The sequence below is a fragment of the Arvicanthis niloticus genome, chromosome 10 (genome assembly GCF_011762505.2).
Source record: "Arvicanthis niloticus isolate mArvNil1 chromosome 10, mArvNil1.pat.X, whole genome shotgun sequence".
Lineage (NCBI taxonomy): Eukaryota > Metazoa > Chordata > Mammalia > Rodentia > Muridae > Arvicanthis > Arvicanthis niloticus.
In genome coordinates, this window is record NC_047667.1 from 39,144,079 (window position 1) to 39,168,802 (window position 24,724).

General features: G+C 44.4%; 1 protein-coding gene across 3 annotated transcripts in view; it reads right to left on the bottom strand.

Annotated features, from left to right (window-relative positions):
* Positions 1-1,334: 1,334 nt before the first annotated feature.
* C10H1orf21 (chromosome 10 C1orf21 homolog) overlaps positions 1,335-24,724 on the bottom strand; it is a 208,590-nt gene continuing 185,200 nt past the window's right edge. For all 3 annotated transcript variants that reach the window (XM_034512847.2, XM_076941336.1, XM_076941335.1), the window contains exon 6: positions 1,335-8,759. In XM_034512847.2, coding sequence (XP_034368738.1) covers positions 8,721-8,759 — 39 coding nt within the window. In that variant the 3' untranslated portion in view covers positions 1,335-8,720. The remainder of the gene's footprint in view (positions 8,760-24,724) is intronic.

Consider the following 24,724-nt stretch of genomic DNA (forward strand, 5'->3'; position numbering starts at 1 on the left):
TTGGTATGGCCTAATCACTTTGAGGGTTCAAAGAATGCCATTCAGGAGAGTGTTGGGGTATTGACAATGTCCTTTTCTGGAAACCCAGGGAGGGATAGTGAACAATGCCCGGCTCTGTACAGTGTGCCTGTTCTTAGCACCGGTAGCCACTACTGTCTAGAAACAGCTCTCCTGTCAGGGTTCTCAGTTACTTAAATTTATGCGGTGTGAGTCTGTTTGCCTCAGACTTCTCAGGCTCAGAGCTCTTGGGGATTGCTTTGTGACTTTTTCCTTCCGCAGGCTGAGTGCCAGACAGTGGTTTGGGATGCCACTGCCGTATTCTGATCTGCGCCAGAGTAGTGGTTGTTCAAGTGGGTATCCAACATACCAGGAGTTACCCACGGTCACACTTAGCTCAGAGAGGAAATCACACCTTTATAGTGTTTTATGTATTATTGTTTTAAAATTGTGCCCTTTTCTTCTATGTCTATTACTATAGGAGTACATGGAAGCATGCTATAACGGATTATTGTACAGGAGGCTGTACCTCACAAAGGTTTTGGGGTCACCACATGGGATGGAAACGGGCACTGACTGCTGCAGAGGTCCACGTGCCGGCAGCACAGCCCTCCACGTTCCCTGCCCCACCCCAAGCTGATTTTTCAGGTGCTTAGAAGGGCAAAAACCAGGTTGAAGTTGATTGTTTCCCTAGTAGCTTTCCCTCGAAACAAGGCAATCTCCCTAAAAAAACCCCACCGACACCTGTGGGAGGAGCCATTATGTAGCCTTAGACAACTGGCGTGGAGGCGTCGAGACAGATGAGTGGGGAAGGAGCCAGGCTGGAGGAAAGGCAAAAAATGACAAGAGGGCGCCCTAATTTTCAAGAGGGCTAGCAAGAGACCACATGCTCCACCGGCTTCCAGCAGCAGCAGCAATGCACACCACAGTTAGGCGTGTGGGCTACAACAGAAGGAACCACACGACGCAGAACCAGAAATCCTTGGGTGAGGAGTCAGAGATTTAGCTGGGAAAAGAGTAGACATTTTAAGCCCCCTCCCCATATCTATCTTTCCTCCAGCCTAGAAAGGGGGTGTGGATGTTAGGTGTGTCTGGTTGCACACAGGAGGGCAGGGGCAAGCAGCTTGAAGCTGCAAGCACCAAGTGCAGCAAGGGAGGGCTGCCTGGAATCCCCACGCAGAGGAGCAGGGCCTCGTCGCTAGGAACGCTGCCCTCAGCCTCCAGCCTCATCCCATGTGAGACTCTGCTCAGTTTTCTGGTCTAGCTGACTTATTGCTAGTAATTCTGATGGATCCAATTCTGTTTCTTCTACCTAGAACTTTTTCTTTTTTGAGAGAGAGAGAGAGAGAGCGCCCAGTGCTGTGAACTGAATAGGTTCTTTGGGAAAACCTAAAAGGCACTGCGAAGTGGTTTCATGGCCAGATTCTGCTTTCCCAGTTTTCCTTGCCTCACTCCGGCACCGACAGTCCCAAAAAGTCCTCAGCCACTGTGCACAGTCTGCATCTGCTCACAACTTTATGATTAGAAAACAAAACAACAAAAAGCTCCCGGCCCCCAAGCTCCCCAGCTCCTCTTTCCTTGGCAAGACTCAGGTATACACTTGGGACCTAGCAGAGACCTGGCTGCCTTCTCTTGGTCAGCTCTCGTGACCTAATCCAGGGAAAGGTCATGCAAAGGCTAAGAGTTTGGTTAGAACCACACACTAAGGAAGCCCCTCACTGCTTCCTGAATATTTACTTTAGGGTACACCCTCATCTCTGGGTCTGGCCAACCTGGTCCCAAGAGGTATTTTTAGCCATCATCTCTCTAAAGACAGGTCAGGATGATGCAGCCCTCTCTCCCACGAATCTCCAAACGAGATCCAGTCCAGGGTAAAGCCCTTAAACTCCAACAGGTTTTGGAGGCAGGAAGAGAAGTTGGAAACGGGAGAAAGGATGGGTGGGCATAAATCTTTTCAGTCAGCAGCTGTGCATTTCCAGAGGAAGGCAACCCCTAACCGGATCATGTCTAGCTCTCAGGGACAACGCCGAGTGGAATTTGCAAGAGGCCTATCAGAAACTCTCCTCCAGACTCCACCAATCCACAGCGAGCTCCAGAGCCTGGTTCGCCATCTTGTTCTCATCCTTTAAGCTTCTCTCTGCTACTGTAAGCTCCACCCCTTTTCCTGTGAAGGCCTAATGGCGTGAAGGCCCCATCGCCCTCTCCGTCTATGCTAAGTCTCATGCTGTCCTCTCAGCATAGAAGACTCCTCTGATAGCTTTCCTTCTGTGCCCAGACAAGGATAGATTTTGTTCTCATTGTTTTCTGGAAGCTTCTATGCCTGAAGCTGGCTGGCTACCACTGCAATCTGATCCCATAGGATCCTGTGATTTCTCGAAGGTGGCTCTTCCGGATTGTTTCCCTCTTGTGATAGGAGGGGAGAAACTGGTTCACCTTTATATTGCTTGCCCATTGGCTCAGGGCCTTGAGCCTACCAGGAATAGCTACACCTAGGACAACCTGAGGAAAGGCACTCTTAAACTCCCCAGGTTGGTAACAGAGTGTCCTGGTGGGAGTGGCTGCAATGTCACCGTCAAGGCCACGTGATGAGTGGGAATGATGAGCAATGCGGTGGCTGGACCTGGCATGTGTCTTTGGTCCCACTGTGAGCTGGGAAAGAGTATGAGCCAAAATGCCTACCCAGAGGCCCAGAGGAAGCACACACAAACAGGCGCAGGCACAGAAGGGCACAAGGTGAGAGCCCACGCACAGACCTCGGTGCTCCACTGGATTTGATTATGACGCATGCGAGAGCAGCCATGGGGTTTTGCTGTACACGCTTCCTTACAGTTATGTGGATATCCCCCAGACATTATTGCAGTGATTACAGAATGGCAAAAGACAGCTTCCCCCACCCTCAGCCTGTCTATGATTAAGTATTTATGTTTTCTTTATCTATCTTTGTGTATGTGTTCAAAAAATAGATCCAAATTTAAAGTCCTAATATGGCAACTGCCTGGGTCTGATCCAGGAAAACAGTCATTTTTATGAATTTACATCTTTCTTTGGATGGAAAAAAAAAATCTGGCTTGGGATCTCCTGCAAAGCTTCCCTTGCTCACTTGTCAAAGGAGAAGAGACCCTGAAGGTCTGGACTGAAATGCCAAGCTTTTATTTTATTTTTTGACTCCTGGATCTGAGCCAAGTAGGCCCCTGAGGTCTAACTTTCAACCCTGTAGTAGGCCTGAAAGGCAGTTTTGGCTAAGTTTATGCTTTTTTTTTTTTTTTTTTTTTTTTTTTTTTAAACTTTAGATCTTATTCAGTCAAACCCAAAGACTTGGTCTAAAAATAATCCTTGGTAAGGGAAGAAGAATGGACCAAGGCAAAAGAGACAATGTTATACAGAAGACTTGGGCGTGGTGGGACTGTCCTGACTTTAAGAAATTCCTCTGGCTTCCAAGATATAAGAGCCATTCCCAGATTGTCCTGAGGGAAAGTGCAGGTTGCTAGCTTAGAAGCAATCAGGATCTCGAGGTCTTTGTCACAAGGAACTTGGGCAAGGAGAGTCTTTTGAATGTTCCAAGGTGAGTGAACGAGGGTGACCGTGGGCCCCTCCAGGTAGCACCTTTACCAGCTGCTGTAGAGATGAATCATCTTTTGCCCCATGCATTTTATGAAGCAAGGAGATGAACTCTGTGGCGTTCCTGAGCTGCTGGCCTAACCTTGGATGAGAGTGACTCTCTCTAGGTCATCACATGACTATCTGAAGAAAACCGTTTAAGACCTTGAGAGTCACATCTAGGTCTGGTACTTAAACTGGCCTGGAAAATACAGACTCCCAATCCAGCAGTCAAAGAGAAACATCCCACTGCAGCCCACCAAAGTATCTCCATCCAAGCCAGTGGTCCAGGCATTATCTCCTCAGTCTTTTGAGATCTCTCTGCAAAGGTGAGGAGGCTCTCAACCTACCAAAGATAAGCCTCTGAAGAAACAAGCTTAGGGGAATGAGCATGATTTAAAAAAAAAAAAAAAAAAGTGGGACAGGTTACCTCTTTTCTCAGAAGCTGAAAGGATGTGACCAACACTGACTCCCTCTCCCCACCCAAAGCCTTACCCCTCTGAGCCCCAGAGTTCTTTGTCACCATTGGCTTCTTCAGGTTCTTGTGCAGTTTATAGGATCAAGGAGGGCCAGCTAAGACACCCCATGAGGAGAGTAAGCTGGTAACCGAGCCAAAGAGAGACTGAAGAAGGTGGACAGCTCCTAAAAGCTTTTTCTTCACAGTGTAGTAATAATAATCTAGATAGTAATGTACCCGAATCTCTTTCAACACATGCGTTTTTGTCGGACAGATGAATTCAACTGTAAGACACACTGCTTAGAACGTGGGGGTGAAGGGACTATTTTGAGGAACGCAAGAGATAAGGATGGAATGTTGTCGGCAACATCGGGCACAGATTGGACATAAATAACAAACTATCAGGGTTCCTTTTCCTCTTCCCACTCAAGATGAAATCAGATCTCAGATACGACAAACCTGAAAACCTCAGCATCACCAAGCTCCTAGGCTTTGTCATAAGGGTATACTTTCTCCCACAGACTTGTAAGGGTTTTTTATTTTTATTTTTCTTGAAGATATTATAATAGAAAAGGTGACTGTGGAAATCAAGGTGCCTTCCTCACAGATAGAAGAATCATCCATCCATCTGTCTGCAAAAGGAGGTCCACAGACCTCATTCAAGGAATTCCAACGGTGTATCCCGAGCATCTGTAGAGGGCTCACAGAGCTCTGCAGGGGACCCTGGGGACTGCCAATCCAACCATGACATCTTGAAGCCCCTGCTTCTGACTACCATTTCATTATGTCTTTTTAAATACACAGTCCCTACCCACCAACCATGCCTTATTTTTCTACTGGAGTTATAAGCAACTTAACAAAAAGATTAATTTCTAAAGCGGTAAAAAGAAATATAGCTCAGAGATAGCTTTCTGGTGGAAAAAGCCAGGAAGGAAGAGTGTGATACTGCCCCATCCCCTGCTTAAGGGAGAGAATTTCAATACCAGTTGTTTTGTCTTTTATAATGAAAACAGTCTGTATTCTTCCTATTTTTCCCACATTAAGAAGGTGCTCTTCTCTCTTACTACAAAACAAACATGTTTAATGAAGTTTCTTTTCTTAGGACCAGTAGAGATGGGGCAACTTTTAAATTCTCACCCAGAATCTAAACAGGACTTATCACTACACCAAACTGCACTGTAGGCAACTGCGGTGAAACGCAGGGGTGGTGTAATCTGTTTCAACAGGGTTATAGAACTTCCGCTCGGAGAGAAAAAAAATGAGGTGGTGGAGTTGTATGGAGGATGAAGTTATAACTTAAGGTTGGAGGCATCAACTGGGTCAAGTGTGAAGCTGGGCTGTCATCTCTCTGGCATGGCCACTTTCATGCCTGGGAACACCCAAGACACAGAGCAACTCTGGAGTGCAGGAACAGGCAGGCGCCTGGGAGCTGAGAACCAAGGCTATTCCTGGGGCACGTATTTCTTACTTGAGTCATCAAAGGCCAGCTTCAGACGCTGGGCCCAGCAGACAGGGAGAGACCTGCCACTGTGTGGCTGTTTCTCGGGGCTGACCTAGTTTTCTCATTACTGGACTTTGTAGCGTCTTTGTTCCTAAATAGACCATAATGTCACTCTATGCTCCTGCTTAAGCCTGGGGCTAGGAGGCCTCGTAGAGGTAAAAAGTCTCTTTTGAGTTTGTCTGCCAGTAAGAAACACGTATTCAATTATGAGAGCAGTACTCCATGGTCCTGAATCTCTGCCAAGCAAAAGAAAGCCGCGCACACACTGCTGAACCTTTACAACTCTACAACATGGAGGACATGAGCCGTGCGCAATCCAACTACACATGTCACGAGCAGGCCCACTCCACCCACTGGCCACGAGACCAACTGCCGAAGCTCACAGCCACTAGAAGCTCTACCAATAGCCTCTGTCCATTTTTCACCATTTATTTCCTGGTTTCTCCAGGCCATTTTCCTCCCTTCCTCCCTCCTCCCAACTCCCAAGACCTACAGACAGGACAACTAGCAAGATGTTCCACCGTCTCTACTGGGTAATTCTTTTCACTATACCTGAGACAATCTGCTTAATGTTCTGGTATGGGGGAGGTGCACATATTTTTAATTTAGATCCTTCCAGAAGATATAGAAAAATAAAGTACAAACACAAATCACTTGACAATTTTATGATTCAAACCAACAAATGGAAAACAGACAGTTTTGAGTGTTGCTAGCACAGTCAAGCATTTCATGCCAACCCAGTCAACCATCCCATTTCTTGGACCTATTTCTGGAGGTAACCAAACACGAGTCTGAAGACAGAATCGCTTTTGTACAGCAAGGTATCCTCGTGAAACATGGGAGAGAGAACCGTGGAAAACCGCTGTTTCCTAAACAGCACTTAGGGGTTCATTAACACTCAAAAATGAGGTTCCCAGGAGACATGAGTGACATCCAAAATGCTAACTGTGGCTGAGGAAAAGGACATGGGTGTCTCATCTTCAGGTACAGGGAGTTGGTCTTTTGAGAAGACACTGTCTTAGACACCAAGTAGAGGAATCAAATGGAAGACGTGAACATTCACTTCATTCTTGCTTGATAAGAACATGAGATCCCAGAAAAGGCCATCCAGAGAACAGTGAACAAAGTCTCTAGTGAACAGGGTTGAGGTGGGGTTTAGCAGTTCATTTACAGTTGAGGAAAACTATTTTCGTCCTTTGGCCAAAAAAACATACAAGGGGGAGGGAACTTAAAACCCTAGACTGCCCGGCTCTCCCTGCATTTTTCTGCTTGAAGCTGGATAAAAAGCCTTAGCTTTTGGCTGAAACTCTATTTATGTAACAGCCACAGCTGATCCCCAAAATAGCTGCTGCCGGGTGCACGAATTATGGGATTTTGTTGCTAACACCCGAGTCCGTTTCCTATAGCACTCGGCTGCATTTCCCCCCCTCCCTTTTGCTGCCTTGGGTCTGACAGGAGATGAAGAATCTTGCCATTTTGTGGACAGCTTTGAAAGTCAAGGCTCATTTTGGTAAGAACGAATTTAGCTTCCTATCCTAGTCTGTGGCAGACAATTAGAAACATCTTAACTGTCTCTCTTGTAACTATTCCACCTTTCAAGGTGGCAAGCAGCTGATAGTGAGACCCTTGAAATTCACAACCCTCAGAGAGAAAAACACAGCATTCCTCTCAGTGTGTGTGTGTGTGTGTGTGTGTGTGTGTGTGTGTGTGTGTGTAGGACAAGCCCAACCCTGGACTGCTGACGTGGCATTTAATAGGGTGCCCTCCCCTGAAAGTAACAAAGAGAACCCTCATCAAAGCTATCAAACACGATTAAAAAAATACAAAAGTTATTTTTCTCCTTTTGATTGCTATTTACTTGTGACAATATTTGTTAAAAATATTACTTCTGTCTTTGAGAAGAGATCGCTCTCTTCATATAGTATGGAAAAATAAACTCTACTGAACACAGAGTCAACACTCCCCACCACCAGGGGCTTTTGGCTTTCACATCTCCAAGTAACACCACCAGTGTGAATGTCCTATGTTTTCTAGTAGGCAGACATATTTTAGCCACACTACCAGAGCTGGAAACAGAAACAAATGAAGGGGCAAGACTCACATAACATATTGAAGGGGGAAATCAGAAAACAGTGTGTTTTAATAGCACAGAGTGAAAGGTTAACGGTGGTTTCCAGCCCTCAAAGAAGTCACGGGGTTTGTCCCCTCATCTCCTCTGACCACTCACAGCCCTTCCAAACCATGGTAGATGTCACCAGAAGGGTGGGGAGCCATTTAGGCCAATCATCAGTGTCACTGTGAAGGAGGACTTAGCTTCCACACCTAGGGTCATCTTAAAATGCTGAACTGGATGAATGGGAGAAGACAAGGATACATAAAAACAGCAAAATGTTTATTTCTTAGAAAAAAAAAGTGAGGAGGGAGGGGTTGGAAATGATTGTGGTCACGTGGTCACACTTCCATTTGCATCTGAGCAAAAGCCAATGCTACAAGCTTAATCCTGCACTAAGAGTCCTAGTAAGTGGAACAACCTACAGCTCGCTCGCTCGCTCGTTCCTTTGTCACTTCTGGGAGTCAGGTCACAACATGCTTTCAATCAATTCTACTTTTGAACAGAGAAACTAGGCTCACCCATGGCCACCATCCCATGTCCAAAGGCCCACGTTATCAGTGAGAAGCAAGGCTCAGGCCATCTCTGGACCACTCGAAAGAGATGGATAAAGAGAAGGAGGGAAGGGGATGCTTGGTATCAAAGCAGAACCAGGCTAGAACTGACATCTGTATCAGAGTTCACCTCTACCCCATCATAGAGAAAACAGGCTAGAGAGCATCGTGAAACCAATAGCATCTTTACGGTGAACTGCAGAATTTTGCTGCATACTTGGACACGAGAGGAGTGAAAAGTTGCAACAAGTTTTAACTAGCAGCAACAAAGAAAGTTCCAGAACAGTTTTTTTTTTTTTTGTATGTGTGTGTGTGTTTGTGTTTAGCGATATTCCTTTGCAGGTTCATTAAGAAACACTGTAATTTAATAGGGCATAGGATATGGAACAGTCTTCATTTGCTATAGTGCTGTTCAGTGAAGAGAACCGACCTTGGCAAAGGTTTCAACTGGGGTGTAACCTATTTACACAGTAGTAGCTCCTGGTCTGACTGGGAGAATCGATGCTATGTGATATCCTCTTCTTCAGAACAGTAATCCCGACCCTGGGAAGAAAAAAAAGCAAAGGTCACATTAATAAACAAGTTAAACCAGGGTCTGGAATAGTTATTGCTGGTTCATTACCTTCTGACTTAAGTCTGCTTTGTAATAGAATCGAGTATTCATCAATGAATGACCATTGGGTACAGACTGATGCAACTCGCACAGGAACGCACACAAGGAGCATGCACGCAGGCACGCAGGCACGCACCCATGGTGCATGCGCAGACACAGTCTGATTTTTAAGCTCTATTTACTTCAAGGCATGATAGACCAAGCCCATAATAAGCTTTTTAAAAATGCCAGTAACAATTTATCTCAACTTATATTACAGGAATGTATGACATACAGCTTACACCAAGAAAGTCAAAGTGTTGATGCAGCCAGGAGTTTTCTCTCTCAGCCGGAAGCCTCCCTTCACATTCTGCAGCTCCCTCCCCACGCTCAGATTTTAAAATGTCACAGGAGGAGGGTGTGTAATCCAGGGGTGCCTGAGTGTTTAATTTACTCTAAAATGGTTTAGATGAACAGCAAATAAGGATTTTATGAACACATGTGACAGATCTGGGGCTGTGCCTGGTCCTCATGAATGACTACAAAGACAGGACCTTTGATGAGCCTGCCAGCAAACAGGTTCTCGGCAGGCTAAGGACAGGAGGGAACGGCTGCTTTTGAGCATCTTCTATCCCCTCTCCACTGTGAAGACACAGCTGGGACCAAGACTGAGGTTCCTATCTGACCTGGCTGGGCTGTCCTGATCAAAGTATGTAAGTTCCTCAGGGTAAGTCTCCTCAGACAGCACAAGACAAAACTCTATTTCTGTGTCAGCACAATGTCACAGAAGCGGCTTTTGTGAAAGGTCAAGTCGGATTATTTGGTTTGTACCCGTCACGGATTTTTCTTTTCAAGTACAAGCTAGATGCTCTAAATGTGGGGACAAATTCTCCCTTAAAAACAGATCTTTTGGCTCAGTAACATAAAAATAAGAACCTCAAGCAATATAACTGAAAATTGTGTATGACACTATATGCTTTGGTAGTTTATCTTAGATAAGCCATCATCCCAAGCTATTTTCTTGTTAACTATTTTATAATTCATTTATTTCATGCAACTTCAATGCATCTTTTGTTGTTTATTTTAGTTTTGTTTATTCTATTTCATTTCTGTAGTTGATGTGCATGAAGTGTTGGCAGTAAACAATTCTTTGTTTACTGTGTATATACTCCTTTGATTTCAGGCTGAATCTGTAATATTATAAATCATATTTTATTACAGTAAAAAAACCCTATAATTTTTGATTCCTAGAGGTACTTTTCTAACCCCTTAGCCCATGGTTCCTTCCAGCATATTCAATAATTTTTTTTCAAAAAAACCCAGAATTTTCTAAACAATTGGAATCCATTCTTAAGTACACCAATACTTAATTTTTTAAAAATGTAATTATTCATCAAATATATAACATGTTTAAATGTTTGTTCTATAGCTGCACATTGCGAATATGTCACACTTCTGTAATGCTAAGTGCCACTATAACGAATTTTCAGTCTCATGTCTGACTGTTAACCCTGACTGTCTTTCTTGCTGATTCTTGGTACCTTGTTCAAGTTAACTCTTTTAAGTCTCACTTTTTTCACTGGTAAAATAAAAATGATGGCAGCTATCTGACATGGCTGTTCAAAGTTAGTATTAATAGTGTCTAAATTGTGACTGGTAGATCATTTCTTCATAGTGTGTGGGTACATGTATACAAGTATGTTTCATATGCATAAACAAAACAAATGAACAAACACACGCTGCCATACAGGGAAACACTGGGACCCACAGAAGCAGGAATGATAACCCTCTCTTTGTCTTCCTCCATGCTTTGCAGAATGTCTAAGTCTAGGGTCAACTTGAGGTTTCATTCACTTGTGGCATAAAACCTCAAGTGGAAGGAAAAAATGAACAATCAATGTTCCCAGGAAGAGAATGTTGGTAGCAGTCACCCCACGACAGCCTTCCCGGTGACATGGCTCAGGTTGGCATCATCCCTCACGTTGGCCCAGACCTGGTAGGAGCTATTCTCCCAATCAGAGCTGTAAAGGAGACCCTCAACGTTCTTGACCACTGGGGATTTATTTTCCAGCATGGAATACAGGATACATACAAACCTAGCAGCAGAGGGTCACAAACATCAAATGATGCTCTCCATGTGGCTTGAACTGAGGAGGCTCAGAGTAGACTCGCTAATGGAAGCTGGGCAAAATAATAGGCTTTGGTTTCTTGGGCACAGCCATGATCTCTATCTAATAGTACTGTGATCAGGGTTATGTATAGAAAAATACATCATTCTGTCAGGTAATCAATACAGTTAGCCGTTGCCACTTCTGTTCTCACTGTTAGTATAAACATTGGGTTTGTTCAGGCTCCCAGTAAGGACGAAAAACACCCTTGTGACTGAGGGCTGTGGTTATAAGGTGTGATCTGACAGGTGCCAGAGAGCTCCCAGGCAGATCTGAACCCCAATTCTTGTACATGCATACAAGGTCTATGGTAAAAAATAAAGTTCCTCTCCACCTTGTGTGAAAATAAAGCCTCACATCTAAGCAAAGGTTTAGGTAGCTCATGTGAGGTGGAGAGGGCCCCTCCTCTGATGTGAGGAAGAACTTGGCAGCTAGTACTCATGTATATACACATATACACATGTATGTACACACACACACACACACACACACACACACACGAAATCTTTTGTACTTATTGATAACAGTGTTTTTAGCCATACAAAAGAGCTATAAGATTATAAAACTACTAAAGGACTCGGGGCTAGAGAGATGGCTCAGTGGTTAAGTGCACTGCCGCTGTTGCAGAGGACCTGGGTTCAATTTCCAGTGTCCACATGGCAGCTCTCAAATGTCTGTAACTTCAGATCTTGGAGTCTTGACATCCTTCTGGCCTCCTAGAGCACATGGTGAAAACACACATCCTCAAAAACAAAACAAAACAAAAAAACAAAACAAAACAAAACAAAACAAAACCAAAAATAAAACAACCAAATAACCCAAAGGACCACTTCAGACCCTCCAAGGTTACTGCTAACACACAAAGACCCTCTATGATATCCTCTGAGGAATGAATCTGAATAAACCCTCTGTAAAACCAAGATCCTGAAACCTTCATATCCAGAGAATCTGTTCCCCTAAATTTTTGTAATTGCTACAGGAAGGAGGAAAACAACCCCATGAGTTTCTCTGCAGACATCATTTCATTTATTATTCATATCAGCCCAGTAGGGTAGGAGTGGAGCCTTGTGGCTTGTGAATAAATCTCAGAGAAGCCCAAGATCCTGGCACTAATCTTCGCCTTTTCTGTGAGGCTGTAATGACTTGATAAGAAAATTCAAATTCCAGTCCGTTTCATTTTTCTTATCACCTGACCACAGCTCAGAGGATCAAATATTTAGGTAGCAAAGACTTCTGAAATCAGAACATATTGCAGCTAAGAGGTAGTACATGACATACAGTCCTCAGTGACCCAGAGAACTGCTGAGGGAATCCAGTCTCCATACCCTGTGGGAACCCCCATTGTATATAGGTAGCCCTGGGCAGGCCAGAGAGCCTGCTTTTGCTAACAGAAATTCATGTCTCATTTAAAAAGTTAAAGAACTGCTAAAAACCAGAATCATGAAACATTCAGCTGTCAGGAGTCAGGAAGCAGGAGGGAGGAGGCTGAGTGATGCACAGTAGGTCTCTTACCTGAAGTATGCCCCTCCAACCTCCATAAAGGGACCCCAAACAAAAGCCTCTGTAAAGACCCCGAGATGCAACTGGAGCTGGGAACTGTCAGTCAGGATCCCAGCCTTGTGGGAACAACCCATCGGAAGTTTCCCTGGAGACCCCAGCACATTGCAAGAAAGGAAACTTTGAATGATGATGACCAGGAGGGAGATTATTTGAAAGAGCCATAGGCCACTTTGGTATAGATTCAAATTACAGGAAAAGCTGGGTCTGGTGGCACAGACCTGTAATATTTATCTACTTGGGAGGCTGAGGCAGGAGGTTTCCAAGTTGAAGGTTAACTTTGGCAACTTATCAAAACCCTGCACCCAAACAAACATATAAACAACAAAGAAAGGAGGGTACAGCTTAGTGATAAAATGTCTACCTGGTATGTGCTGCCCCGTGCACCGAAAAACAAAACAAAACAAACAAACAAAAGACCAAATGGCAAATCATTTTAGAACAGGACAGCTAAATCCTGCATTCCTGTAACCCCCAGAGAAGGCATGTCCTTGGCCTCTGGACTCAGTGGACGCCTCTGCAGACTGATGGCAACCTTGGCTCCATTTCCTGAGACTAACCTGCTTCTGTCTCAACACTCCTTTGATTCTGAATCAATCAATGAATCAATCAATCTCCTTCTCCTCCTCTTCCCCCTTTCCTCTTCCTCTTTCCTGCTCCTTCTTTTAAAAGACACATCCAAAAAAAAAAAAAAAAAAAAAAAAAAAAAAAAAAAAAAAAAAAAAAAAGGCAAATGTCCAGAACCCCTCTCAAATACTGAATGCCATATCCCAGAACTACAGAGTAAGCTACATGGAAATTAAGTATTTAACAGTGTCTTAAGTCTTAAAATTTTTACCAGAACGTAACACTCTATGTGTGTGTGTATTTGAACATGTAAAGAACAAGTAAAAACAAATATAAAATCAACATCACATAGCTCAGTCTGTAAAGCCTGTTTTGCAACCAAAAGGACATGAATTTCAGTTTCCAGAATCCATGTAGAAACTGGTATTAGGGGTGAGGGTGAGGCCAGAGTTTAGAAGTCTAGAACTCACTTAAAAAGCTGGGAGGGGCTAATGGCCACTTGTGATCTCAGCGGTCAGGAGCAGGTACTGGGTGTCTGAAGCAAGCTTGCTAGCCAGATTAGCCAACTGGGAACACTCCAGATACAGAGAGACCCTGTCTCAATAAATGAGGTAGAAAATGTCTGAGGAAGTCATTGATGTCACCTCCAAGCCTCCACATGCATACGCACATAGTGCACCCCTGCCCCAAAGTGCACACACAGCTGGGCATGGTGGAGACAGGAGGAGTCACTGGCCAGTCAGTGCACAGTAACTAGTGAGCTCCAGGCCAGTCAGAGACTTTGCTTCAATGGAAGGAGAGGTACTCCTGAGGATGACACCCAGGATGACGTCTTTTGGTGCGTGCGTGCCTATGTGTGCACAGACAGACAAACAGACAAACAGACAAACACATTCTTACCTTTGTATCTGCACATATTCAAATTCACACATTAAAAAAGGGAAAAAACTTCACACTGGCAAAAATAACCAAAGGATTTAATGTGAAATCTATGGAAACTGTAAGAAAAATGCATACTTTCCTTTTAAATGAAGACGTGTGAGAGAGGACCCTAAAGAGAGGTAAAGCAGAGGGTGAAAACTCATTCAAAACAAAATACAAGGCAAAAGCACACAAGGAGAAACATCCTCTGCTTTAGTAATTAAAAAGAACTAATAACAATGACTAAAAATGGAATACTCATGGCAGCCAGTTTCTGAGGGTGTATAGTAGATGCAGGCCTCACTCCCAGCTAGCTGCAGCACACAGTGGGTGCCGGTGCTTCTAAAGTGACCTGGCAATCCTCATTAAGCCAGTGAAGATTTGTTTCCTTTTTTATAGCAATCAGAGAAATAAAACCCAAAGACACAGGTGGGGACTGGAGACTGACTACAAGCAAGCAGCAAAGTCATTAATAACGCAATACAAGTGTTTTAAAGGAGTGTGTGATAGGTTTGCAGTTGGACAAACTTACTTACTAAAAAACCACTCACCTGTGCATGTAAAATCAGTTAGCTTTCTACGGTTATAAGATCCATTATACCCGGATGATGTTGTCAAGTTTATAATTACTAGTATTTATCTTGTAGCATATTTTACTAGACACGGAAAAAAGTATCTGAAAACAGGCACTAAGATATGCTCATGTACTGCCTACCACTAGACGAACAACTCCAGAGTGTCTCCTCGTATTCTCGGTGCCCCAGTCATTTATTCACTTACACTGACTACTCAGTCTTCACACTTCTCCTGCATTTACAGCCTGGCTACTTAAGTCTGTATGACCTGGGTCTAATATGGCATCTTCCTGTCGGTCTGTCTCCAGACGCTCCAAGGAGAACCTGTCTCTTCCCCTCTTGGTGGCCCTACTTTACCTCAACAGGGTGTATAGTAATTTTGGCTGAAATGGTGGCCTCCCTTACTTGAGAGGACAGGTGATACTTTCTGCTCATCTGTCCTTTGGTGTCTACTGGAATCCTGTGAGCCTCCTGTCACATCACTCGTGAACACTCCACTTTGAAAGGAAGCTGGTGAGTGTTAGCAATCAAAATACCCTGCCATTTTGACTAGAGAAGGAAGCTGTCAGCTATCTTAGAGCCCACTGGAGGAAGCCCTGCCCTCTTTAACAATTCAACAGGATCAACTGTAGCTACAGGATGAGCAGAGGTCGGCCGGCCCGCTTGTGAGCTTCTGTCGCTCCCACAGGATGAAAAGGAAGGAGGGGCCAGGCAGATGTACGGAGAAGGTGTTAGAAGTTGATACGAGAACCCACTGTCCGCCAGACATCATTTGTATGTATTTAAGCTATTCCAATGTACAGCACACGTGGGAACATTTCTAATTTGATTTCTCTGTCAGTCCCGGGGACTGAACCTACAGTGTTATGCATGCTAGGCAATTGTTCTGCTCCGCCACACACTCGGGTTTGAATGACAGTTATCCTTCTGTAACAGCCTCTACCTGGCACTGTGGGACTTCACTGATATCTGAGTAACAAGGAACATTTTGGTTAATGTGCTTGCCCCATCTGAATTCCTGTACATATATTCAAAGGGAATCTCCCTTCTCTGCCCAGCTGGCTCACAACTTGTTCATCACAGTCCTGAGGCATATGAAAGTTTCTGTGGAATGTGGATATTCAGCCTTGAACCAGGAGCACGAGGTAGGATAACCATACTCAGGGCTTCAGCACCTAGGAGCCACTAGCCAGAATGCAGAGGAAGCACAGTGGGGCCAGGGGCCTCTGGAACTGGGGTCTTACAGCTCCCGGCAGGGTTGTGAGCTGGAAGCAGATGCCCTCCCCAGGGCTGGAAATGTCACTTTCAGCTTCATTCTCATTTACAGTCCAGTGACAGCTTACAATAACAGTTTTAAACACGGAAGAAATGCTGAAGAAAACAAAAAATAATTAGCTGGCCCGCTAAAGTCTCCTCCCCCGGCTTATTTCATTAGAAAAATCAGTGGAGGCATTAATGGCTGTCTCTGTCTCTAATGAGCTTTCTTCTAATTAGGCTCAGACGTTATTATTTCAGTCGGGGGGAGGGGGGAAGGCCTGGTTGGTGAGGAGCAGCAGAGTGTGACCGCCCCTGACTGCTGCTCGGACCGCATTCAGGAAGATACTGAGGTAACAGAAGCGATGACAGTCCTGGGATACAGGGCTTTTCATTTTCAAGACAGAACATGTACCCCCCTGCCCGCCTCCCCCTCTCCTTCCCCTGGCACCAGACTCATTGTAGCTACAGCACCATTCAGCAGTAGAAAGAGCAGTGCAGAGCCCTTTAAAGCTCTCATTTCCCAAGCTTTGTCTGACTTTGGTACTTACATCACTTCAGTGATACTCTTCACCACAAGACAGTGATGAGGAGGAGTCAGGATAAAGCACTTGAGATGCCTGTACTCTCCAGGCCATACCAAACCCATGTCCCAGAGGGAAGACTGGCAAACTTCGTTTGGCAGGGCCAGCCAGTAGATACTTGAAGCTCTGATCCATCTGGCCCCGGCTTCAGCTTAACAAGTGCAGCCAAGTTCCCATAAAACACCAGTTTTCAACCTGTGAACTGTGACCCCCTCTGTGGGAGGTAGGGGGTTAAATGACCCTTTCACGGGGTTTCTTAAGGCTACTGGAAAATACAGATATTTATATCATAATTCATAACAGCGGCAAAATAACAGTTATGAAGTAGCAATGAAAATAATTTTATGGTTGGGTCACCACACTGTGAGGAACATACAGTTTAATACATAAAGGGTCGAAGCATTAGGAAGATTGAGAAGTATTACCATAAAACATCCATTCGCCCGAGTATCCCAGCACTCAGGAGACAGAGGCAGGAAGATTCTAACTTTGAGGCATATACAGTATGACACTGGGCTACGTAGTGTGACACTTTTAAAACACCATCAACCATGATCCCCCGCCCCCCCCCCCCAAGAAATTGTGACTACCAAAAAATTGAATTTCATGTCACTTGTCAAATAGTGCAAACTCCTTTTTGTCCCTTCACTGGCCAGCTCTTAAACACGTAAAGACTACTCTCTTCATGTGAGCCAGAAGTGTTTTAGTCCGTTTCAGGTCTTGAAAGCACAACGATCTATCCCTACACTGAGAGGCCAACACTGCTTTCTCCCTAAGGCTCAGACACCAGAGCTGATTTCCACCCTGAGAGCTTTGCCATTTCTTCCAGGATAAACCGCATTCTGCAGGGTGCAAACTCAGACAGTACCTGCGAGGTGGTGAGTTATAAAACACTGTTCACGATCCACCACCAGGAGAACAGCAGCAATCAGAATTATATCTTAACAACCCGTCTACAGACTTCAGTTTGAATTTTCACGTTTCATCTGCTTCTTCGTCATCTATACCTCATTCTCCTGTGGTTTCTATCCTGTGAAAGGCATAATTTTTCAGTTCATTCTTTCTCCACTGGGCATTATCTTTCTTAAAATTTCCCTGTTCAGATTTTCTTTTTGATGATCAATAGATGTGCATTAAATTATTGTGAACGGTTTCCAGGTTACCTGGATGAACCTGATTTTAAGATATTCTTAATTTTAGTGTCTTGTCAGTTTCTCAGTCCAAGACAGGAACTCTAATACAGCTTTCCTGGTGGCTGGGGGCTTTGTGGGTCTCCCAGAGATTCCTTTTCACAATTGGCAGATCTAGATTTGAATTCATTTGCCTCATGAGAGAGACGTGATTCCAAATTTTGTAAAACCTTTATAACTTGAAGAGACAGTGTTTACTCTAGAATTTAAAGTGAGGATGGATGTTTGGGAAAACAAGTCACACTCCTTTGACTTGATTGATACCAAGAGTCTTGGGACCATCAGCTTACTCGTTAGATTACAGATTCTCCACTTCCCCCAAAGGATGGTGACCGGCCTTACTAGTCACAGTGGAGAAGTGGAGGACATTGCTTACCACTCTTAACTGCCCCACAGACTAGGCCCACTGAAGACGGAGAGGGTGGTCAATTGTTAACATGGTTGTTTTTCTTCCTCCCCACAGAGGTGCGACACTGCTTGCTAGGTTAGGAGGCTCACTCACCTTCCCTTCTTTCTTCTTGGCTTTCAGAACAGGAGGCACAAGGGACAACTACTGTAAGATCTGTGAAGGCAGAACACGAGCTAATCGAGCAGGAAGTAGAAAGGCCTCTTGAATGCGTGCTGTGGGTTAGAAGAACATTTCCACTTGGCTTTCTTCTTCCAGGGAATGGCTAAGGTGGCAAACTCGCCCACATTCCAGGAAGGAAGATGAGTGGGGTCCACTGGACTTCACGGTGTGTCTGGAGTTGTCTGCTGGCCAGCCTGACCCAGCGTGTGTCCCAAGAAAGCATGTAGGGAGAATGGCAACCACATGGGCTTCAGACACAGTGTAAGAGGTTGAGGTGGCAGCATCGATTGTATGTGGAGACTTGCTCATGGGTTATGAAATGCTGATTAAATTAAAAGTTACCACATATCTGACTGACTGGCCAACAAGCACAGCATTTCCTGGGGGCCAGGAAACTCAGTTTTATCTGTGGCTATCACTGACCGTGGGAGCCTTGGGAATAGGAGTTTCAAGTGAAGTCTAAAATAGGAATGTTTCAGGTGACCCAGTGCATGGCCCACTGACAGGATGCTGATGCTTCCTGGAGATTTCCTTCCGGACAGCCACACATGCTGGGTGCAGTGGAAGATGTGAGCAAGGCCAGTGACCGCTATGTAATCTGCTTTTTCGCCACTTGACAATTGGTTATAAACACATTCTTGTTTTCATGGACTTCTCCTGACTTCGAGAAAGTAAAGTTTCAGAGTAGTACAAAGAACTACCTAGCTACTACTCAGACACGAGAACGCCTCACACTTTGTAACATGCTTCTACCGACTCTCCCAACTAGGAAGTGAAATTACAATCACTATAGGTTTGGTATTCATCCTTTTCAGCTTTTCTGATGCTGTGGCTTGAACTCAGACAAGGGTATGTACTCTACCACTGAGCCACACTCCCACCCCAAGCCTTTAAAGACTTTAATATTCCTATCATATCAATAACATTAGATATACTATGTCAAATATATTATTCTTTTATGTGGGTCTGTACATTTAAATACATAGCATATAATTACCTGCCACTTATAAATATTTCATATAGAATAACCACTTATAAATATTTCATATAGAATATACCATACTAATGTGAATATATGCACATGCATTTATCATATGCCTGTCAATATCTGGTATTTGACTGGGACCTGGTATCTATTTGTTAAATGTTAAGTATAAAAATATAGTAGTTTTTACAACATACATTTTTATACAATTATTCTGTTCATTTAATAATATTATTTGAAAAATGGAACTGTGCCATCTCTACATCTGGCTCATTTCTTTTAACTGTTGCATAATCCTGCGATATAGAAGATTTAATTTGTTTCTCTGCTGCTGAATGCTCAGTGGCTTCCAGCTTCTTAAATTTTCACTTTTGCTATTAACACAGACTGCTGTAGAAAATTTCATGAGTATACACCTACTAATGCAAGAGATAGTTTTTAATAGTTTAAATTACATATAGTTCATATTATATGCATATTATATAATTTAACCACAAACCTTTTAATGTTTTAAAGTTACAAGTGTACTCCAAACTAGTTCTGGATCTGTCTTAGGAATTACTCAACTCATGAAGAAGGCAGGTGCTGGGTCAGAATCTTCCCCTAGCTCCTTTTGTCTGCCGTCACTCCCTGGGTACCCAGAGAGGCAGCTATGATGGCCAGCCCCAAACTTCCAAAAATCAAGATTGAAATTAGTTCACCTCTTACAGATAGGAGAACTTAAGACAAGGTTGTTCAGAAGATGCCGAGTCCTCTAGGAATGAGCTATGTCTCCATGCAGTAGATTTCTCCAGGAATAACAAGAGGCCCCAGAATAAATATTTCAAGAATTATGCAAGCACACGTGCCTCCTGATTCTCCATGACGGACATACACTGGGCAGCTCCATTGTTCACTGAAGAGGAAGATGAAGATGAAAGAACAGGGTAGGACATTCTCCACACATTCTTACAACTCAACAACCGTGCCTCTGGATTAGAAGCGTCCAGAAGCAAGTCCTCTGTTCTAATGGTTTATCTTGTACCTCCTGCTGCTGGTCCAGAGACTGAGTAACTGTGCTTAACTGAAGCTTATTAAAGGAACCAGAGCCAGCCTCACTATCTCTGTGATGTTGGCAATGCTTCTTTTCTTAACTTTTTTGTCATCATTATTGTTACAAGCATTCTGGGGCTGATATTAATGTACAATTTTAAAAGTCTCATTAAAAAAAAAAAGCAAATTGTAAAAACTTACAGGAGTTTAAAGACGCCTCAAATAGGAAAACTCTAGATGAGGATTCAGCTGTACCCTGCCACCGACTGACTCAGTGTGCAGGCTGTGCTACAGAACAGCGAGACGGCCAGGGTGCTGGGAAGTCCCATTCTAATATTCTATATCTAAGGAGAAATGCCTGCCACAGGAAGGACCGGCTTAGGCAAGAGCTGAGTTAATTCTTCATTTTCAGCTTCTATCATAGACCTCTCAAATGCTCGGTGGTGCACAGAAAATCCACTGAACACAGGACATCTAGGCCTAGCCATAGCTCTGTGTATATATTTTCCTTTAATTTCCCAAGTCAGCATCACCATCCAAATCTACTTGGTGTGGAAACCAAGGATCAGAGAGTTTAAGTATTAGCCTGAGGCATGCAGCTGCAGCCAGTTCCTAGCTCTGGCTCAGGCTTGAAGCTTTCCCTTGTACTGTGGTCCCCCTCTGGACCCGGTGCATTGAATTCCCTGGCAATGTACCTGCTGTGTGCTCCCACGTTGCTCCAAACTGTTGAAAGCATCTCGTATCCAGGGCAGCAACGGGCATCTTCCCAACCACATCTCTGTGTCTTACAATGTTTGCCTGTTGAAGCCCAGTGGTCTTCTCTGCATAACTCACCTAACCAACAGGTGTCTTATATCTTAAGCTATGTTCTAGGGAAACTAACACAAGTGAGACTTGGTTTTGAAGCTTAGAGATTTGCTCAATGCTTCCAATATTTTTTGACTTTTTAATTCCTAGGCAAGTGTGCTCTAACCACTGGACTACATTTCTAGCCCTGTTTTTTGTTTTTTAAACTTTTGATTCTGAGTCAGGATCTCACTAAATCGCCCAAGATGGTGTTCACCTCATGCTACAGTACACACCGGCCTTGAAATTATGATCATGTTTGGCCTTCTGAAAAGCTGAGATTTTAGGTGTGTGCTACCACATTTAGTTAGGTAAATTAACAGTAGTCACCCAAGATTGACATTCTCTCCCAGAGCATTTGTAACAATGCTCATGGATGCCGAATTCAAATAGCAGAAGGGCTGCCAGGAGGGAGGGAGAGAGGGGGGAGGGGAGTAGAGAAGAGAGAGCAGAGTAAAGGAAAATGGAAAACAGAAACAGAATGAGACCAGGACCTAAACTCCAGTGTCCTCCTGCTCCGAATGCTAGTTTGGGCCTCTTGCCTTTTCCAGTGGTGAGATGAAGCTGTTCACTGATGGTTTTACTGCACTGATCCCGCAGGGTTGTCAGCCATATCTTCCTCACAGCCCCCGAACTTTCTCTTTCATTTGTCTCTCTATTGCTTCAGAACCCGAATACTTCTGCTTCCTAGTGAACCTGGCTGACAGAACCTCATGAATTCTCTGAAACTCAAGCTCTGCATAGGAAAGTGAGCAGATGCTTGAAGGATTTTAGGCCCACTTATTCCCCTCAACTGTCCTCTTGAAGTCCCCATCCATGACCCTTGACCGCATTAATAACTCCTATGAGCCAGAGGGGAATGCTGGGATTCTTAAAGGACAGATCGTGTTCAAGCTTCACTAGTAACCACTACACCAGGGTCACGATTATTAAGTCATCTGCACAAAGCCAGAAGCAGGAATAAAAACAAACTAGGAGTGAGTTGTATCCTCGCTCTTGGTAATCACAGCTTTAATTTGGCTATACGAGTCAGGGAGGGGTGGTAAGGCAGGGGGTGAAGGGAGCACTGTGGCTGCAGTCTGGTGACATGCCCAACATGGAGGAAGAAATTGCTCTGTGTGTGTGTGTGTGTGTGTGTGTGTGTGTGTGTACACATGTGTGTGCACACTGGTGAGTGTGCATGTGTAGGCCAGAGGCTGATGCCACTGTTTTAGCTAACCTGGCTGGCCAGAGATCCCCATGATGCTCCTGTGTCCCCACCCTTAGTGCTAGGTTATAGATATGCACCACTGTGGCCAGCTTTTATCAGCTACTGAGGTCTGAACCCAGTTCTTCATGGTTGAGCAAGCACTTTACCCACTGGGCCATATCTCCAGCCCTGCAGTTAATTGTTCTATATAATGATCATGGCAGCCAAGCCTATTTCCAATGAACATATGCCATGACTTCTTTTGCAGGCCATGTGGCATTTTTTTTTAGGCTTGTACACAACAGTCCCATGTTTTCTCATTAGTCTCAGGCATAGAAGGAGCCTTTAAACACACTGCCCAAAAGTAAAGCGTGTCTCATAAGCTGCATGTGTCAAACATTGTATTTGGTTCTCCAGCAACTCAGAGACTATCTGTCTTTAGGAGAGTTATTCACCCAGAGCTCAGCATCATACTTATGACTGCATCAGATAAATAGTGTGCTTCTTCTGGTGCCTGATGCAGTGCCCCGGGGCATGGTCCAGACTGACCCAATTTGATATAATAGACAAAGGTCCTTGAAATAACCTCATACATGTAGATTTGCCATATTCTTTCTTACCAATCAGTATAGTTAAAGCCTACGGAAATCAGGCCCTTCAGGGACCCTCATATTTTCCAAGTGTAAATAAATGCTCATTCCTGGGGACGAGGTCCCTACATAAACAAACTCGCATCTTAAATCCAACTGATTTCCAGGTCATCTCCTGCTCCTCTTTAGACATTTATTCAAACGGTGTCGCCCTGAGTAATTTCAACAAGAGAGCCAGTCTCAAGGTCACGTAAGAGTGGGGGATTTAGAAGGAGACTTTTAGGCATAAGAATGAAGGGAATGGGGAAGGAAGGAGAAATGGGCTTCTGTGGGAGGACTTGCCGTTGCTTCCTAACCCTCCTGTACTGGCTACTTTTCTATGCTGTGATAAATTATATACCATGATCAAAAACAATGTAGGAAGTAAGGGGTTGATTCTTGCTCATGGTTCCAGAAGGGAAACATCCATCAAGGCAGGGAAATATGGCAACAGCCAGGCACAAGAAGTCAGACGGTCACATTTTTATCCACACATGGGAAGCAGACAGACAGAACAGGGAGCAAAAGGAGGCTGCAGATGTCCCAAAGCCTGTCCCAGTGACATACCTTCTCCAGCAAGGCTCTGCCTCTTAAAGGTTCCACAATCTCCCCAAACAGTTCTATCCACTGAAGACAAAGTGTTCAAACACATGAGCCTATAGGGGACATTTTTCACTCAAAGGACACTGCATCCTAAAGTCACAGATACACACATATCAGACCACTATCAGGGTCCTATGTGTTCATGGGTCCAGCTGAGTTCTAAGACGCTGCACTCTGTAAGATCCATAGCAGTGAATTGCAACAGCAGGAATTGGGGCCCATGGACAGATTCCATGGAGTCTGTGTATTTGATAGGATGCATATTTTAACAGGGACAATCTTTATAAAGATTTTTTGCTTGTTTTATTAACTTTCACATAATATATTTTGATGCTTTTTCCCTTCTCCAGTTTCCCCCAGGTCCTCCTCACCACCCTACCCACTCAACTTAATGACCTAAAACAAAGTTGGGCACAGTAGTACACACCTGTAACCCCAGCTTTCAGGAAACTGAGGCAGGAGAATTACTGTGAGTTTGATGCTACCCTGGACCACACAGTAAGTTCTAGACCAGCCTGGACTACAGCATGAATTCCTATCCCAAGAACCAAAGCAAACCTAATCCTAAATGGGTCTGTGGTGCCCTTTAGTCCTGTTTATCAATCACCCAAGGGACGAACAAAGGTAAGCAGAACAGACCGTAAAGCCCCTTTAAGTCCATCATCGTCATGTAGCTCCAACAGTGTGTGGGGCAGAACCTTCTCTGAGCTGGCCTAGTGAAATGGTACCTAGAGTCTCCAAAACTCCCAAACGAGGAGGAGAATGTTTTACGGTCTCAGTATCTGACTTATGGAGCAAATCCTGTGTTTAGTACAGGGAGTAACAGGGGCCTAATAGAATGGAGGAGTCCACCATCAGCAAAAATCGTTCCATGTTAAGCTCACATTGTGCTTTTCTCTCTCCCTCCCTCCCCTCTCTCTCTCTGTGTGCGCGCACGAATGCTGTGGGTATATGCTTGTTTTTGTATACATGTGTGTGAGTGGGCTTACGTGTGTGAACATGTAGAGGCCAGAGATTCTTGTTCACTGCCTCATTTTGAGATGGGTCTCACTGATCCCAGAGCTCACTGCTTCAGCTAGACTGGCTGACTACTGAGCTCCCACAATCTGCTCCTATTGGAGCTGCTGATTGTAGGCGTGCACTGCCATGCTTGGCTTTTTATCTGGGGACCGGGAATCTGAACTCAGGTCCTCATGCTTATGCACCGAGAACCTTACCACTAGACCATCTGCCCTGCCCCGAGAAACT